General features: G+C 43.0%; 1 protein-coding gene across 6 annotated transcripts in view; it reads right to left on the reverse strand.

The window, feature by feature from the left end:
• Positions 1 to 7,313: 7,313 nt before the first annotated feature.
• LOC111976692 (cyclic AMP-dependent transcription factor ATF-7) overlaps positions 7,314 to 18,450 on the reverse strand; it is a 47,044-nt gene continuing 35,907 nt past the window's right edge. For all 6 annotated transcript variants that reach the window (XM_070448080.1, XM_024005721.1, XM_024005718.2 and 3 more), the window contains 6 exons: positions 18,366 to 18,450; positions 17,808 to 17,927; positions 14,124 to 14,267; positions 13,517 to 13,705; positions 13,209 to 13,314; positions 7,314 to 11,219 (listed from right to left, as the gene is read on the reverse strand). In XM_070448080.1, coding sequence (XP_070304181.1) covers positions 10,951 to 11,219; positions 13,209 to 13,314; positions 13,517 to 13,705; positions 14,124 to 14,267; positions 17,808 to 17,927; positions 18,366 to 18,450 — 913 coding nt within the window. In that variant the 3' untranslated portion in view covers positions 7,314 to 10,950. The remainder of the gene's footprint in view (positions 11,220 to 13,208; positions 13,315 to 13,516; positions 13,706 to 14,123; positions 14,268 to 17,807; positions 17,928 to 18,365) is intronic.

An 18,450-nucleotide genomic window follows, 5' to 3' on the forward strand; every position in this document is an offset into this window, starting at 1 on the left:
GAGCAGTCACGTGATCTCTCACATACTGGCGGACAGGCTGCACCCAAAACAGGATATATAGATCGAGTCATACAGCTTGTGCTCCCTCTTGTGGTGCTCTAGAGATAGTACAACTGTGTACAATGGATTACTATATGCTAATTTGATAGTGAGTCCTAAATTAGCATTAAAGTAGAATTGTAAATGTACAGTTTAATTTAACTTCATTTGTATGACACCAGATGACCTGACATGTGGCATACCATGTCAAATAATTATCTGTGTGAATCATAGACTGTATAAGATTTACAAATCAAATCAAACTATATTTGTCACATGCTCCAAATACAACAAGTGTAGACCTTACCGTGAAATGCTTACTTACAAGTCCTTAACCAACAGTGCAGTTCAAGAAGAGTTAAGAAAATATTTACCAAATAAACTAAAAGTAAAAAATAATAAAAAGTAACACAATAACATAACAATAATGGGGCAATATACAGGGGGTACCGGGACTGAGTCAGTCTGCAGGGGTACAGGTTAGTTGAGGTAATTTGTACATGTAGATAGGTGAAGTGACTATGCATAGATAAACAGCGAGTACGGGGGGGTTCAATGTAAATAGTCCGGTGGCCATTTGATTAGTTGTTCAGCAGTCTTATGGCTTGGTTGGTAGAAGCCTTTTGGTCCTAGACTTGGCGCTCTGGTACCGCTTGCCATACGGTAGCAAAGAAAACAGTCTATGACTTGGGTGACTGGAGTCTTTGACAATTTTATGGACTTTCCTCTGAAACCACCTATTATATACACTACCATTCAAAAGTTTGGGGTCACTTAGAAATGTTCTTGTTTTTGAAAGAAAAGCTAATTTTTTGTCCATTAAAATAACATAAAATTGATCAGAAATACAGTGTAGACATTGTTAATGTTGTAAATGACTCTTGTAGCTGGAAACGGCAGATTCTTTATGGAAAATCTACATAAGGGTACAGGGGCCCATTATCAGCAACCATCACTCCTGTGTTCCAATGGCACGTTGTGTTAGCTAATCCAAGTTTATTATTTTAAAAGGCCAATTGATCATTAGAGAACCCTTTTGCAATTATGTTAGCACAGTTGAAAACTGTGGTCCTGATTTAAAGAAGCAATAAAACTGTCCTTCATTAGACTAGTTGAGTATCTGGAGCATCAGCATTTGTGGGTTCGAGTACAGGCTCAAAATTTCTTCTGAAACTCATCAGTATATTCTTGTTCTGAGAAATGAAGGCTATTCCATGCGAGAAATTGCCAAGAAACTGAAGATCTCATACAACGCTGTGTACTACTCCCTTCACAGAACAGCGCAAACTGGCTCTAACCAGAATAGAAAGAAACATTTTAAGGTGGCCACGTTGTTGATTTCCAGAGCCACCAAAAAATTGGCAAAAATGTACTACATTGAGGTTAATTTGGGAGGGCCAGAGTCAGGTGGCGGTGAAGGCTGAATGGCACAATGACGGATCATGCAGTTACCACCTTAGCCTGTTTTTGAGCCAGGAAAACCCCTGATATACACTCCCATTCAAAAGTTTGGATACACTTTCTTTTTCTTTCTTTTTTCTTTCTTTTTACTATTTTCTACACTGTAGAATAATAGTGAAGACATCAAACTATGACATAACACATATGGAATCATGTAGTAGCCAAAACCAACCAGCTACATGAGGTAGTCACCTGGAATGCATTTCAATTAACAGGTGTGCCTTGTTAAGTTAATTTGTGGAATTTCTTTCCATCTTAATGCGTTTGAGCCAATCAGTTGTTGTGACAAGGTAGGGTTGGTATACAGAAGATAGCCCTATTTGATAAAAGACCAATTCCATAATATGGCAAGAACAGCTGAAATAAGCAAAGAGAAACGACAGTCCATCATTACTTTAAGACATGAAGGTCAGTCAATCCGGAACATTTCAAGAACTTGTGCGGTAGCAAAAACCATCAACTTTATGAGTTTTTCCCTCCCTCGACTTTTTTTCATTCAACTTTTTCACTCCGGACGCTCTAAGTAGTAACATTAACATGATGCCTTCTAATTGCAGTCGCTGTACTCATAATATACAGGAGAACGATCGCCTTACGGCGAGGATAGCTGTGCTGCAAGCCCAGTTTCAGACGCAATCGTTAGGCAAGGGTAATTTCAGTGTAGGAAAGGATGAAACAGCGCCTGCGCCACCAGTAAGTACAGATAGTAGTATAAATCCCCTCGCAGTCCCCGCAGCCGGACAACTTTCACATGGCTTCTGGAGGGAAATGTTGTAGGAATGCTCAACCGATGTCGCTCATTCAGCCGATAGAAACGTTCAACCGGTTCTCCCCATTAAGCAGCGAGTCGGAGTCAGAGGCCGAGCCTTCTCTGGTCTCTACTCCTCCCGTTACGGGGTCTGAGCCTCCCACCATTAGCTCTGACAAATTGAAAACCCTAGTCATTGGCGACTACATTACCCTCAGTATTAGACTTAAAAAGAATAATCCAGCGACCATACACTGTTTACCAGGGGGCAGGGATACCGACGTTAAGGGCGTATAGGGGTATTGTTATCCACGTCGGCACCAACGATTGTTAGGTTGAAACAGTCAGAGGTCACCAAGCGCAACATAGCTTCAGCGTGTAAATCAGCTAGAAAGATGTGTCGGCATCGAGTAATTGTCTCCGGCCCCTCCCAGTTACGGGGAGTGATGAGCTCTAAAGCAGAGTATCACAACTCAATCGCTGGTTGAAAACTGTTTTCTGTCCCTCCCAAAAGATAGAATTTGTAGATAATTGGTCCTCTTTCTGGGACTCACCCACAAACAGGTCCAAGCCTGGCTTGTTGAGGACTGAAGGACTCCATCCTAGCTGGAGGGGTGCTCTCATCTTATCCATGAACATAGACAGGACTCTAACTCCCCTAGCTCCACAATGAAATAGGGTGCAGGCCAGGCAGCAGGCTGTTAGCCAGCCTGCCAGCTTAGTGGAGTCTGCCACTAGCACAGTCAGTGTATTCAGCTCAGCTATCGCCATTGAGACCGTGTCTGTGCCTCGACCTAGGTTGGGCAAAACTTAACATGGCGGTGTTCGCTTTAGCAATCTCACTGGACTAAAGACCTCCATTCCTGCCATTATTGAAAGAGATTGTAATACCTCACATCTCAAAATAGGGCTACTTAATGTTTGATCCTTCACTTCCAAGGCAGTTATAGTCAATTAACTAATCACTGATCATAATCTTGATGTGATTGGCCTGACTGAAACATGGCTTAAGCCTGTGTCACGCCCTGGCCTTAGTTATCTTTGTTTTCTTTATTATTTTAGTTAGGTCAGGGTGTGACATGGGGGATGTATGTGTTTTGTATTGTCTAGGGTTTTTTGTATGTTTATGAGTGCTGTGGTTTAGTTGGTTAAAGTGTCTAGTCTAGGTGTATGTATGTCTATGGTTGCCTAGATTGGTTCTCAATTAGAGACAGCTGTCTATCGTTGTCTCTGATTGGGAACCATATTTAGGCAGCCATATTCATTAGGTAGTTCGTGGGTGATTGTCTATGTGTAAGTTGCTTGTGTCTGCACTTATTGTTTATATAGCTTCACGGTCGTTTGTTGTTTTGTATAGTTTGTCAGTGTTCTTCGTTTATTAAATATGTGTTCATATCACGCTGCGCCTTGGTCCTCCTCTCTTTCACCATACGACGATCGTGACAGCCTGATGAATTTACTGTGTTAAATGAGGCCTCACCTCTTTCAGTGACCATATCCCCGTGCATCCCGCAAAGGTGTTGCTAATATTTATGATAGCAAATTTGACTTTACCCCCCCCTTAATATTCACATGGAAAAGTCCACAGACCCACTCCAAAAGGCTTTCGGAGCCGTCATTGACTCAGTGGGTTTTGTCCAACATGTCTCCGGACCTACTCACTGCCACAGTCATACTCTGGACCTAGTTTTGTCCCATGGAATAAATGTTGTGGATCTTAATGTTTTTTCCCTCATAATCCTGGACTATCGGACCACCATTTTATTTTGTTTGCAATCGCAACAAATAATCTGCTCAGACCCCAACCGAGGATCATCAAAAGTTGTGCTATAAATTCTCAGACAAACCCAAAGATTCCTAGAGGCCCTTCCAGACTCCCTCCACCTACCCAAGGACGTCAGAGTACAAAAAATCAGTTAACCACCTAACTGAGGAACTCAATTTAACCTTGCGCAATACCCTAGATGCAGTCATACCCCTAAAAACAAAAATAAATTGTCATAAGAAACTAGCTCCCTGGTATACAGAACATACCCAAGCTCTGAAGCAAGCTTCCAGAAAATTGGAACGGAAATGGTGCCACACCAAACTGGAAGTCTTCCGACTAGCTTGGAAAGACAGTACCGTGCAGTATCAAAGAGCCCTCACTCCTGCTCGATCATCCCATTTTTTCCCAACTTACGATGAGACAGGGATATCCCTGCCGGCCAAACCCTCCCTAACCCGGACGACGTTGGGCCAATTGTGCGCCGCCCCATGGGCCTCCCGGTCGAGGCCGGCTGCGCCCGGGAAGCACAGCTAGCACTGCGATGCAGTGCCRTAGACCACTGCGCCACCCGGGAGGCCCTGGAAAGATATCAGTTTGTCTCTGTGGATGGTTTGTCCTCTGACAAATTAACTGGACATTTGTGTTCCTCAGGGTTACGTTTTAGGACCACTATTGTTTTCACTGTGTATTTTACCTCTTGGTGATGTCATTCAGAAACATAATAATTTTCACTGCTATGCGGATGACACACAGCTGTACATTTCGATGAAACATGGTGAAGCCCCAAAATTGTTCTAGGTCCCAAGAAACAAAGAGATCTTCTGTTGAATCTGACAATTCATCTTGATGGTTGTACAGTCCTCTCAAATAAAACTGTGAAGGACCTCTGTGTTACTCTGGACCCTGATCTCTCTTCTGACGAATATATCAAGACTGTTTCGAGGACAGCTTTTTTTCCATCTACGTAACATTGCAAAAATCAAACTTTCTGTCAAAAAATGATGCAGAAAAATGTATCCATGCTTTTGTCACTTCTAGGTTAGACTACTGCAATGCTCTACTTTCCGGCTACCCGGATAAAGCACTAAATAAACTTCAGTTAGTGCTAAACACGGCTGCTAGAATCTTGACTTGAATCAAATAAATGTATCATATTACTCCAGTGCTAGCCTCTACACTGGCTTCCTGTTAAGGCAAGGGCTGCTTTCAAGGTTTTACCTCTAACCTACAAAGCATTACATGAGCTTGCTACTACCCATCTTTCCGATTTGGTCCTGCCGTACATACCTACACATACGCTACAGTCACAAGACGCAGGCCTAACTGTCCCTAGAATATCTAAGCAAACAGCTGGAGGCAGGGCTTTCTCCTATAGCGCTCCATTTTTATGGAATGGTCTGCCTACCCATGTGAGAGACGCAGACTCGGTCTCAACCTTTAAGTCTTTATTGAAGACTCATCTCCTATGATTGAGTGTAGTCTGGCCCAGGAGTGTGAAGGTGAACGGAAAGGCACTGGAGCAACGAACCGCCCTTGCTGCCTCTGCCTGGCCGGTTCCCCCCTCTCCACTGGGATTCTCTGCCTCTAACCCTATTACAGGGGCTGAGTCACTGGCTTACTGGTGCTCTTCCATGCTGTCTCTAGGAGGGGTGCGTCACTTGAGTGGGTTGAGTCACTGACGTGATCTTCCTGTCTGGGTTGGCGCCCCTCCTTGGGTTGTGCCGTGGCAAAGATCTTTGTGGGCTATACTCGGCCTTGTCTCAGGATGGTAAGTTGGTGGTTGAAGATATCCCTCTAGTGTTGTGGGGGCTGTGCTTTGGCAAAGTGGGTGGGGTTATATCCTTCCTGTTTGGCCCTGTCCTGGGGGTATCGTTGGATGGGGCCACAGTGTCTTCTGACCCCTCCTGTCTCAGCCTCCAGTATTTATGCTGCAGTACTTTGTGTCGGGGCGCTAGGGTCAGTCTGTTATATCTGGAGTATTTCTCCTGTCTTATCCAATGTCCTGTGTGAATTTAAGTATGCTCTCTCTTTCTTTCTCTCTCGGAGGACCTGAGCCCTAGGACCATGCCTCTCAGGACTACCTGGCCTGATGACTCCTTGCTGTCCCCAGTCCACCTTGCCGTGCTGCTGCTCCAGTTTCAACTGTTCTGCCTGCGGTTATGGAACCCTGACCTGTTCACCGGACATGCTACCTGTCCCAGACCTGTTTCCAACTCTCTAGAGACAGCAGGAGCGTTAGAGATACTCTGAATGATCGGCTATGAAAAGCCAACTGACATTTACTCCTGAGGTGCTGACCTGTTGCACCCTCGACATCCACTGTGATTATCATTATTTGACCCTGCTGGTCATCTATGAACATTTGAACATCTTGGCCATGTTCTGTTATAATCTCTGCATGTGTGGTTCCCACACTGAAGCATGGGGGTGTGATGGTGCTTTGCTGGTGACACTGTCTGCTTTATTTAGAATTCAAGGCACACTTAACCAGCATGGCTACCACACCATTTTGCAGCGATATGCCATCCCATCTGGTTTGTGCTTAGTGGGATTATAATTTGTTTTTCCAACAGGACAATGACCCAAAACACACCTCCAGGCTGTGTAAGGGCTATTTGACCAATAAAGAGAGTGATGGAGTGCTGTATCAGATGACCTGGCCTCCACAATCACCTGACCCCAACCCAAATGAGATGGTTTGGGATGAGTTGGACCGCAGAGTGAAGGAAAAGCAGCCAACAAGTGCTCAGTATAAGTAAGAACTATTTCAAGACTGTTGGAAAAGCATTCCTCATGAAGCTAATTGAGAGAATGCGTGGGGTGGCTACTTTGAAGAATCTAAAATATATTTTGATTTGTTTAACAATTTTTGGTTACTACATGATTCCATATGTGTTCATTCATAGTTGATGTCTTCACTATTATTCTACAATGTAGAAAATAGTAAAAAATAAAGAAAAACCCTTGAATGAGTAAGTGTGTCCAAACTTTCGACTGGTACTGTGTGTCCCCATTTTTCACTTATCCCCGATGTTGACTATTGGCTCTATCATTATTTTCCTCAGTAAATATCTGATGCTGTTACATGTTGCAACACTGGCATGCATGTATGTATGTATGGATGGTGATCACAAAATAAGATTGCACAGATTGCACATTATTAGTTGGACAAAGATCTTTAGTACAGAGATTGATTGCTGAATTCTGCAGTGACCTATGAAGTGACCATGTAAAACAGACAGAATGAGATCTATTGTGTGAAATTGTCTGAATCAAATTATTTAGAAACAGTTGATATCCATTAGGTTCTTTTGTTTAATTAAATCCGCAGCACTGTAAGTGTTCATAGTTGTTCCACTTGGACATGCATGGAAAAGTAAATATATTCATATAGTACAGTACAATAAAGAACAATTTCAGAAATTATCAGTTCAATTCTGTGCGAATTAACAATTCAAATAACTAATAGCAACTTTCACAATGTCTTCTCATACGTAAAATTGTTATTTTTTCTTATATAATTATGTTACTTGTTCACAACAACGGTTAATATTTATAATAAAAAAACATTGATTTCCATGAAACCAATGCAACAATAACTTAGTTGGTTTGTGAGTTATGGGCAGTCCAGACAGAGCAGAGTTCCAGCCATCGAATTAGAATCATGATTTTAACTCTATGGTTCCGGCGCAGTCCGGCTGATACAAACAGTTGGGTTACATTAAAAGTCTTTTAGATAGGTAAAGAAATCGATGTTCTAAAACAAATTAATTTCTATATCTCATTACAACACAAAAATATATAATAGAAGTGTTTATTATGCCAGCGTATTTGTATATAGTCCTGATGACAATAGCACGCAATAAAGAAAATATCAAAAACAAAAATGAGAAGAAACAAAGTGCCAATGACAATATCAACTAACATGAAAGCTAAATAAAGTTTTTTTTGTTTGTTTTACCATTTCATATCAACAATCGTCTATTAATAAGAGACAGCTAGCCAACTATAGCGCCAGCTCAGAGTACTACACAATGCCATACAGGGTCACCATTGGGATTGTCATTGTTGGGCAGCATCCCAAATCACACCCTATTCCCTATATAGTGCACTACTTTTGACCAGAGCCCTGGTTACTATTGTAGAACAAAGTAGTTCAGTCATTTGTGAGATGTGTCAAATAGTTACTGAGTAGCAATCCTTATTGGACTAAATACTTTCAATTGCGAATGTCCGTTGAACATGCCTTTAAGTTTAGAACCAGGCTAAATCTGGATCCGAGAAACAAGCCCATTATGTATAATATACATTATCAAGACAAAAGAAATAGCCAACTTTTGTCACTGAAAGTATTCAAATTAAACCAAAGTATATACAAACACAAACAAAAGAAAACACAAATCATGAATGATAAACCTGCATATTTAAGTGCCTTTAGACATGTCCTTATGTTTTTTTGACTGAAACTCTAGTTACTTCTGCGGTAATATAACCTGCAAATTGTTACATACATTTTCAGATGGATTGTGGGGGAAGTTACATACAAATGCAAAACAAGATTATCCCTTGTTTAGGAGTTGTTTTTCTAAAACAAAATGTCTAAAACTTTGTTCATAAAAGGGGGATCCCTGAAGAATTGAAACTGTTCCCAGACTGCCACAGGAGTTCTGAAAGAATTTCCCTCAAGGTCCATGTCCAATTCTCATCCTTGTGAGAAGGTGAAGTTCCTCATACTCCACTAGATGGCAGCATTAGTATCACACAACAGTGAAGTGTGGTGACTGCAGTGGTGAAGTGTGGTGCCATTTTACTCCTGATTTTTGAAGGCATCTTCTATACAATCAGCATATAAAATAAATGAATCTATTGTTACTCCTTGTGAATGGCTTTCAACTTCTGAGACAATTATATATATTTTTTCCTAAGGCAGAACCATTATATGTTTTATCATGCAACCCAATAATCTTTGAGGGGGATTTCGGAGGCACGAAAGTGATTCTTTAAGGCAAAATTGTTTTCGAACACATTGTGTGTGTGTGTGTGTGTGTGTGTGTGTGTGTTGAGCAGAGATGGAGCTGTCACTGAGTGAGTGCTGATCCATAGTATAACAGTTCTGTTACATGTTCGTTCACGTGTCAGTGCCGTTTGTAGACACACAAGCGTTACAGGGGAACACAGCTTTGTTTTGGATAGTCATTCATAAGAGCAGCAACGGTCCTGTTCATTAGGGCGCCCAACAGAAAACATTCCAGAACGTTTTGTAACGGCAAACAAAAATAAGCATTTCTTATTGGACAGGTCCAGGTAGTTCCTCATCGTTTCAGTCCATTTTGTTCCGTTTGGTGCCTAATGAACACGACCTAGAGAGACTAAAGCGCAGCACATTCCACTCCAGAAAGCAGCAAAGATGAACTACTACAGTACCACTCAGAGAAAGTGAGAAAAAAAGACAAGAGAAAGGCCAGATAGACAGCCATACAACCATTAGAAGAAAAGCTTTCTGCCAGCTAAGATTTCATAAAAGATGGTAATGGCATACGTTGAGAAACTAATACATACAAAAATTGCATGGGAAAGAGGAAATGGTTACAGAGGAGAGGGGAAGTAGTCCGGAAAAAATGTCTGTGTATAATAAGTGTATAAGTCAGTTAAAAATGACTTTTAGCTTTCTGTTTCTGTCGCACGGCTTCAGTGACAACCAAAGACACAATTTGGTTCGCTATGGCCCAAGCTGCAAATAATGTGCCGTTAACGTAAAGAAAGCTGCACAGGAACACAACTAAAATGCTAATAAAATAAAAAAAGTCACATGCTACCAAACCGGATCTTAGTGTATCAGATACTGAAACAACAAATGTATATTTTCTGCTATACATAAAAACACACACGGTTTATAAAACGTATCATAAAGGGCTATAAATGAGGTCCACTTTTTGTGGATGACTGACACAGATGCTCACAATGAAACCACTTACAAAGCTACTAGGGATTCAGGAAAACAGACAAAATGTAAAATATTGGATCCGACCATCTTGACAACGAAAGTATAAAAACAACAATGCATCTTTGGATTCGGAGCGTCAATCATCTTCATGTGTGTGAATAAAACATGTCAACATGTGCAGGAGAGCAAGGCCACAATCCCTTGTTACAATAATATGGACCCCTGCAGTGCTCAGTGTTTTGGTATCTCACGTGATCAACAACAAATGTGAATCAATGCAATGTTTACGTTGAGTGTATATGTATGTCTAGTATGTGCGCGTGCATTGTGTGTGTTTGACCGTGTGTTACCTGTATTTGTTAATTAAAGTCTGAGTGATGAGCTTATCACAACGACCATTACCACCCTCAGGAAGATGCTATGCAGTCCTACAGTTCAGTGAAGTTCATAAGTGCTTGAGGGCGAGGGGGGAGGGTTGTAGGCTGATTGGGGGGGGGGGGGGGGGGGGTCGAGGCCAGCCCCTGTATGTTGTCTATGGCATAGTGAACAGAACAGGAAGCTCTTTCTCTCTTATTGTCCCAGTCCATTCCCAGAAGGCTGTTGTTGCTGAGCTCCTGCAAGGCTCCAGGCCTGAGACAAAATGGCTGACACAAAATGGCAACCACAGCAGGGGGAAAGAGGAGGAGGAGTTTGTTTCATTTTAGTAGGAAGAGATTATTTTTTCGGGTGTCCCTCCTCCTCCCATTGTCTTACGTCAGGTCGCGTCACTCCTACGCATTGCTCGGAGGCGGAACTGTCACGCCATCTGATGTAAGACAATGTTTTCTTCCTACTCTTCTGGTCACCTGAGAAGAGAGGAGTTATTTTTTATATTTTTTATATGTATATATATATATTTTTACTATCTCCTCCACTCTCCTCCTGCCCGTGTGGGGTGGTGTCTGGTGGTGAGTGCCGTAGAGTCCCGGGCCGTGATGTGTGATACACTCATCATCTGGCAGAGTGGTGCGACTGTGTGGCCATGATGACGTGGGAGGAGGGACCATCCCTCCCGTCTCTCCCTCCATCCCTTTCTCCTCTCCTCTGCTGGTGTTGACCCATCCCAGCCAGTACGGACATGGCCATGGCCTCGGCAGCCGCCCGGGCACCCATGCCGTTGGGGCCCGAGGAAGGAGAGGGGCTGGGCAGGGAGCTGTGTTGGATGACAGGGGCTGGGGAGCCGGTGGGCTCCGACATGTCTCTCATAGGACTATCCTCTCCTGTAAAACAAAGACACAAGAACAACGTGTTACAGGGATGGGCTTACCAGAGTGACTCTTCAGAGATGGGCAACTTTGGTGGAGGCCACAAAAAAATACAAATAAATAATTTGCGTACCCACATCCATACCCATAGGATGTAGCCCCTAGCCTTTTGGGGGCCCTAAGCGAAATAATTTTGGGTTTGCTGCAATTCTACACATTTTGCCATTCGGCAGAGAAAACCTAGCAATTTTCTAACACATTTTATGCAATTGTAATGGGGCGGAGAGAAAAATGTGCAGTTTAAGAGCTAATTTCTTGCAATACTATAGATTTTGACACAGGGTGGATTGAAATGTTTGCCGTTTTTAATATGATATCGGAGTGAGTGAATAACAAAATCAATGGGGGCCCCACGGTCGGTAATTCGACCATGATTACTAAAAGTTTAGATAGATTGGTAAGTCTAGTGGCCAGCTAACACATTTTATGGGCTACTTGAGTGACTGACAAAATAAGAGAAAAACTGCTGATGCACTACCAAATTTTGAAACTCCACCTTGTGTATTCTACTATTCTAGAGTAAATTGAGACCCCAAATGAGTTCCCCCCCGAAAAAGAGAGAATTGATCCGCGGGCCACCAGTTGCCCATCCCTGCTCTACAGGGTAGAAGGAACCGAGCTACCAGAAACCACAATCAGCTATTTCAACCACTATCCCCTATAAATTAAGAGATTTAGTATACAGTGCATTCAGACTCCTTCCGTTTTCCCACATTTTGTTGTTACAGCCTCTAAAATGGATCAAATACATTTGTTTCCTCATTAATCTACACACAATTCCCCATAATGACAAAGCAAAAACAGGTTTTTAGATTATTTTTTATTTACATAAGTATTCACGACCCTTTGCCATGAGACTCGAAATTGAGCTCAGGTGTATCCTGCTTCCATTGATCATCCCTGAGATGTTTCTACAACTTGATTGGAGTCCACCTGTGGTAAATTCAATTGATTTGACATGATTTGGAAAGGCACACACCTGTCTATATAAGGTCCCACAGTTGACAATTCCCACAGTTGAATTGTCTGTAGAGCTCCAAGACAGGATTGTGTCGAGGCACAGATCTGGGGAAGGGTACTAAAAAATTGCTGCAACATTGAAGGTCCCCAAGAACTCAGTGGCCTCCATTATTCTTAAATGGAAGAAGTCTGGAACCACCAAGACTCTTCCTAGAGCTGGCCACTGGCCAAACTGAGCAATCGGGGAAGAAGGGCCTTGGTCAGGGAGGTGACCAAGAACCCGATATTCACTCTGACAGAGCTCCAGAGTTCCTCTGCAGAGATGGGAGAACATTCCAGAAGGACAACCATCTCTGCAGCACTCCACCAAACAGGCTTTTATGGTAGAGTGGCCAGACGAAAGCCACTCCTCAGTAAAATACACATGACAGCCCGCTTGGAGTTTGCCAAAAGGCACCTAAAGGACTTTCAGACCATGAGAAACAATATTCTCTGGTCTGATGAAACCAAGATTTAACTCTTTGGCATGAATACCAAGCGTCACGTCTGGATGAAGCATGGTGGTGGCAGCATCATGCTGTGGGGATGTTTTTCAGTGGCAGGGACTGGGCGACTAGTCAGGATCAAGGGAAAGATGAACGGAGCAAAGTATAGAGAGATCCTTGATGAAAACCTGCTCCAGAGCGCTCAGGACCTCAGACTGGGGAGAAGGATAACCTTCCAACAGGACAACGACCCTAAGCACACAGCCAAAACAACGCAAGAGGGTCTTCGGGACAAGTCTCTGAATGTCCTTGAGTGGCCCAGCCAGAGTCCAGGTTTGAACCGGATCGAACATCTCTCGAGAGACCTAAAAATAGCTGTGCAACGACGCTCCCCATCCAACAGAATAGTTATAGACAAGAACAACATAAGATAATATTACAAAAGTACATATTAGAGTTTTCCATTAGTTTTCTAGATGCTGCTAGCTAGCAGGCTCACCCATGTAGGCAATCTTCTTCTGTAGATTGGTGACAGGGCAGTCCTTGTGAGCCAGCAGTAGCTGTTTGAGATGAGCCACCTCATTCCTCAGGAGAGACACTTCATTCTGAAGAAACACAGTAACACAATGAGTCAATGCTGTTGTGTAACACAATGAGTCAATACTCTGTCTCTACCCAGTACAGCCAGAAGAGGACCGAATATCTTCTATTTTCAAACTGGTTGAAATGTTTCAATGAGTAAGTGGTTCGGAGAAAAGGAGAGATGAGACCGAAGTACAGTGCGGCTTTGAAAACCATCACACACACCGCCAGCGAGACGTTCATGGAGACGAGCTCCTCTGCCTTCTTCTCCAGGGAGTTGACCCAGACTTTGCGTTTCTGTCGGCAGCGCGAGGCGGCCGCCCGGTTCCTCTCCAGGAAACGCTGTCGTCGGTCGTCCGGGTCGTCCTCCGCCGCACGCCGCCGCCGACCACCAGTAGGCTGAGCCGGAGACACCTGGAGGGAAAGGGGGAGAGGGCGTGGTGGAAATGGAGAGAGAGTGAGGTGGGAGAGAGTGAGGGTTTGAGTCAGATTGTCAACACCTAAAACAAGACTGATACAAAATTGTCTTTCAGTGCCTAAATTATAATGCCCCTGCCCTTCTACTGATGTCAACGAACGACAGGTCATAAAGATTCAAGTCAAGAGGATTTTGTTAATATTCTACTGCCACCAGGGTTGGGGTCAAATCCATTTCAATTCCAGTCAATTCAGGAAGTACACTGAAATGTCAATTTACTTTCTGAATGGATTGACCCCAACCCTGATTGCCAGAGAGTAAAGCCTCCATGTGTATTCTTTACAATGAACATGCATGTGCGTGTGTGAGTGCTTGAGGGAGTAAGAGTGTGTCCATGTCTCCACGTCGTCCTACCTGTGGCTGTGCTGGGGAGGGTGCGTCGGGGTGCTGCACCAGTAACTGGCTCTGTTCCATCCTCTGGGGGTGCATGGGGCTGCCGGCCATACCTCCCATACCATGACCTCCTGAACTCTGCTGGGCCAGCGCTGCCTTCAGCCTCTACAGGAGACAGGACAACCAGGACCATTTTAACATTAAAACACACAAAATACACATACACACACACAAAAAAAACACAAACACGTGTTCCTTTATGTTATCACAATTGCTTCTGGACTATGCCATCTCAGTCACGTGACGAACAAACAGAGATAGAAGGAGGGACGGAAGGCTAAAGGGCAACGGAGGGAGATAGATACATAGATACAGTTGAAGTTGGAAGTTTACATACACTTAGGTTGGAGTCATTAAAACTCATTTTTCAACCACTAACCGACTTCGGCAAGTCGTTTTTCCAACAATTGTTTACAGACAGATTATTTCACTTATAATTCATTGTATCCCAATTCCAGTGGGTTAGAAGTTCACATACACTAAGTTGACTGTGCCTTTAAACAGCTTGGAAATTTCCAGAAAAGGATGTTATGGCTTTAGAAGCTTCTGATAGGCTAATTGACATAATTTGAGTCAATTGGAGGTGTACCTGTGGATGTATTTCAAGGCCTACCTTCAAACTCAGTGCCTCTTTGCTTGACATCATGGGAAAATCAAAAGAAATCAGCCAAGACCTCAGAAAAACAATTGTAGACATCCACAAGTCTGGTTCATCCTTGGGAGCAATTCCCAAGTATCTATATCCACAGTAAAACGAGTCCTATATCGACATAACCTGAAAGGCCGCTCAGCAAGGAAGAAGCCACTGCTCCAAAACCGCCATAAAAAAGCCAGACTACAGTTTGCAACTGCACATGGGGACAAAGATCGTACTTTTTGGAGAAATATCCTCTGGTCTGATGAAACAAAAATAGAACTGTTTGGCCAAAATGACCATCGTTAAGTTTGGAGGAAAAAGGGGGAGGCRTMSKAYSCSYAYYAKKKCKWRCCKAKCYTGAAGCKCGGGGGTGGCAGCATCATGTTGTGGGGGTGCTATGCTGCAGGAGGGACTGGTGCACTTCACAAAATAGATGGCATCATGAGGCATGAAAATTATGTGGATATATTGAAGCAACATCTCAAGACATCAGTCAGGAAGTTAAAGCTTGGTCGCAAATGGGTCTTCCAAATGGACAATGACCCCAAGCATACTTTGAAAGTTGTGGCAAAATGGCTTAAGGACTACAAAGTCAAGGTATTGGAGTGGCCATCACAAACCCTGACCTCAAACCTGTAGAAAATTTGTGGGCAGAACTGAAAAAGCGTGTGCGAGCAAGGAGGCCTACAAACCTGACTCAGTTACACCAGCTCTGTCAGGAGGAATGGGCCAAAATTCACCCAACTTATTGTGGGAGACTTGTGGAAGGCTACTCGAAACGTTTGACCCAAGTTAAACAATTTAAAGGCAATGCTACCAAATACTCATTGAGTGTATGTAAACTTCTGACGCTTTGGGAATGTGATGAAAGAAATAAAAGCTGAAGTAAATCCTTCTCTCTACTATTATTCTGGCATTTCACATTCTTAAAATAAAGTGGTGATCCCAACTGACCTAAGACAGTGAATTTTTACTAGGATTAAATGTCGGTAATTGTGAAAAACTGAGTTTAAATGTATTTGGCTAAGGTGTATGTAAACTTATGACTTCAACTGTACATACATAGAGAACGGAGAAAAGGGGGAGAGCGAGGGGGAAGGGGGGGAGAACCAGAGAGCGAGAAGGTGAGTGAGAAAGAGCAAGAGAGCGCCAGAAATAGAGATAGATCTCACCATTTTGGTTTCCGAGTGTGTGGTGCACCCAAAGGGGGAGACCAATGGGGACAGAGAGCCTACAGGTCTATAGGTTAATTTGCATAACTGAGTGGAATTAAATTGGCACGTGTGTATTTTCATTAGTTTGTCATGCATCTTAATTATCACACGGGCACCGCGCGCATTAAAAAGCCTAGTTTGAGCAGAACCTGTCAGACACGGAGAGCTGCAGGGTCCGGTTGGATAAAACATCTTAAATAAATATGACTCATCTTTTCCATTACAGTTTCCTTAACTTGAAGTCAGTCGCAAACATTTTAAGGCGAATTTCCCCCTTAAATTAAGTGAAAATGTTCAAATTACAGGGTAAGGAAACGAATATGTCATTTTGAGTGACACACCCCTTTATTATTTTTATAAAGACCTCAGAATTGCATAAAACATCTTAAGTGTTTCCCTTAAGGAATACTTTTCCCTTACCTAAGGGAATTGTTTAAGAGAGTTGCATAGAGCCCCACAAATATTTCCTTAGGTAAGGGCAAACAACAATGCTTAATCCCCATCAGGAGAAATGTATATTTTTGGGTGTAGTTACCCTTTTATTCAAGTGTGCACCTAGCAAGAGGATGTTGTTTAGCGGTGTTTTGTAGGGCACTTTGCAACTCCCTTATGTGTTTTTGGTTTGCAAAACAAATATCTGCTGGATTGATGAAAATAATCATGATATGATTCTGTCAGGTAAGCATAGGCTAATTTTTTTGTTAGCATTTCATTGAGATGGCTTTTGAGAAACATTTCCATCTACACACAGACATTCCCATTGCCTCTTCAGAAAGTTGCAGGAAATACGAATCACTGATGCATTCTGTTCATGTCTTATGATAAACTTGGGCAAATTAATAATTGTTCAATACATTTAGTTGATTCCCTACTAAAAGGTAAATACATTTTAGAATATTGTTGAAATCCGTTTTAATACCTGGATTACGTGAGGGACCTAATTATGATATTTGGACCAGAATGCGGCTACCTATACTACCTGTTGTTCCTGTAGTGATGATTCACCATCTTCATCTAATCTTTTCATAATTTATCTGCAGATAATCGCCAAAAAGTAGCCTATGCAAATTAGGGAGTCAAATGAATGCGATTCGGTAGGCTGACGAGACGAGTCACTCACTTTACCGTCACTGTCTGGCAAGCCCCAAAATCCTAGGAAAGGAAGCCTAAGAAATATGAATGTACCAGAAAACAATAATTAGGATTTTGACTCATCGTTACCACTTACATTACATGGGAGGTACAAATTCACGAGCACCATGCTCTCTCCCTCCTCCGTGCAAAGAAATTTGACTGCAAACAACCATTGCGCACACAAATTGTACCGGTGAGGCGGGACAGACAGACTGCGTTTCCCTGTCATCGCTCACTTTGTGACTGACAGGTGCCTATCCTATCAATAGATCACTAGAAGATGCGTATGGTTCATTCTAGGCGAGAGAGGGCTTGACGGACTAGCAAAATGAAAGTAGCCTACTTAAAGTGGAAAATGTGTCTGAAGCCGCAGCCGGCGCTAATGGAAAACCCTGCTTGCTATTGTTTCAATAGTTTCAAAAATGTCTGTTTGTATGAACGCATAGTATTTTCGGTTGGTCACATCATTTTTACTGTTTGGAACAAATGTAAGTGTTTGTTAAGCGGTTAATGAGGGTCAGTTAGTTGGCAGCAAAATTGACAGGAATGTGCATCCCTAATAGAGAAAGATAGAAAGACACAGAGAGACAGAGACACACACAGAGAGAGAGACACAGAGAGAGAGAGACACACAGAGAGACAGATGCATCTGTTCCTAACCATCTTGGCCTCCGAGTGTGTGGTGTACCCCGAGGGGGAGTTGGAGCCGCTGCTGCCACCTCCCAGAGGAGGACCAGGGATGCCGGGAATGTTGGGCACCATGTGCATGGGCCGGGCCAGCTAGAGACAGGAGGATGCACACACACACACATTTTAACAACCAAGGTTGGGGCTCATGCTGGCAGAGTGAGACACTACTCATTGTCAGTGTTTCAAAGTGCTTCATGTATTCTTCCATGTGAATTAATACTCATTATAGACAACTAGTGCAAGCGTACAATTGAATTATTATATGATCAAACCCTGACTGATATGTTATTACTCTGTTAGTAATGTAATAATAATTCTAATAAATGCCAGTCATCTGTGCAAACATTTTACATACGGGCATTCCGAGAATCGAACGCACTATACTGGCGTTGCAAGCGTCATGCTCTACCAACTGAGCTACGGGGGACCAGCTTCCAGGTAATGGTCAGCTTCCACTTGAATCAGAATTGGCAACAACCGCCGGTCCCAAGCCAGAGAAGAACAGAGCGGTGAAGGCAGGTTACTTACAGATATGACAGAGGGTATCTGCATGGGTCCAGGGAGGAGCCCGTTGGGAAGGTGCATCATCATGGGGTAGTGGCCTGTGGGAGAG

This window comes from Salvelinus sp. IW2-2015, linkage group LG17, assembly GCF_002910315.2.
Source record: "Salvelinus sp. IW2-2015 linkage group LG17, ASM291031v2, whole genome shotgun sequence".
NCBI classification, from domain to species: Eukaryota; Metazoa; Chordata; class Actinopteri; order Salmoniformes; family Salmonidae; genus Salvelinus; species Salvelinus sp. IW2-2015.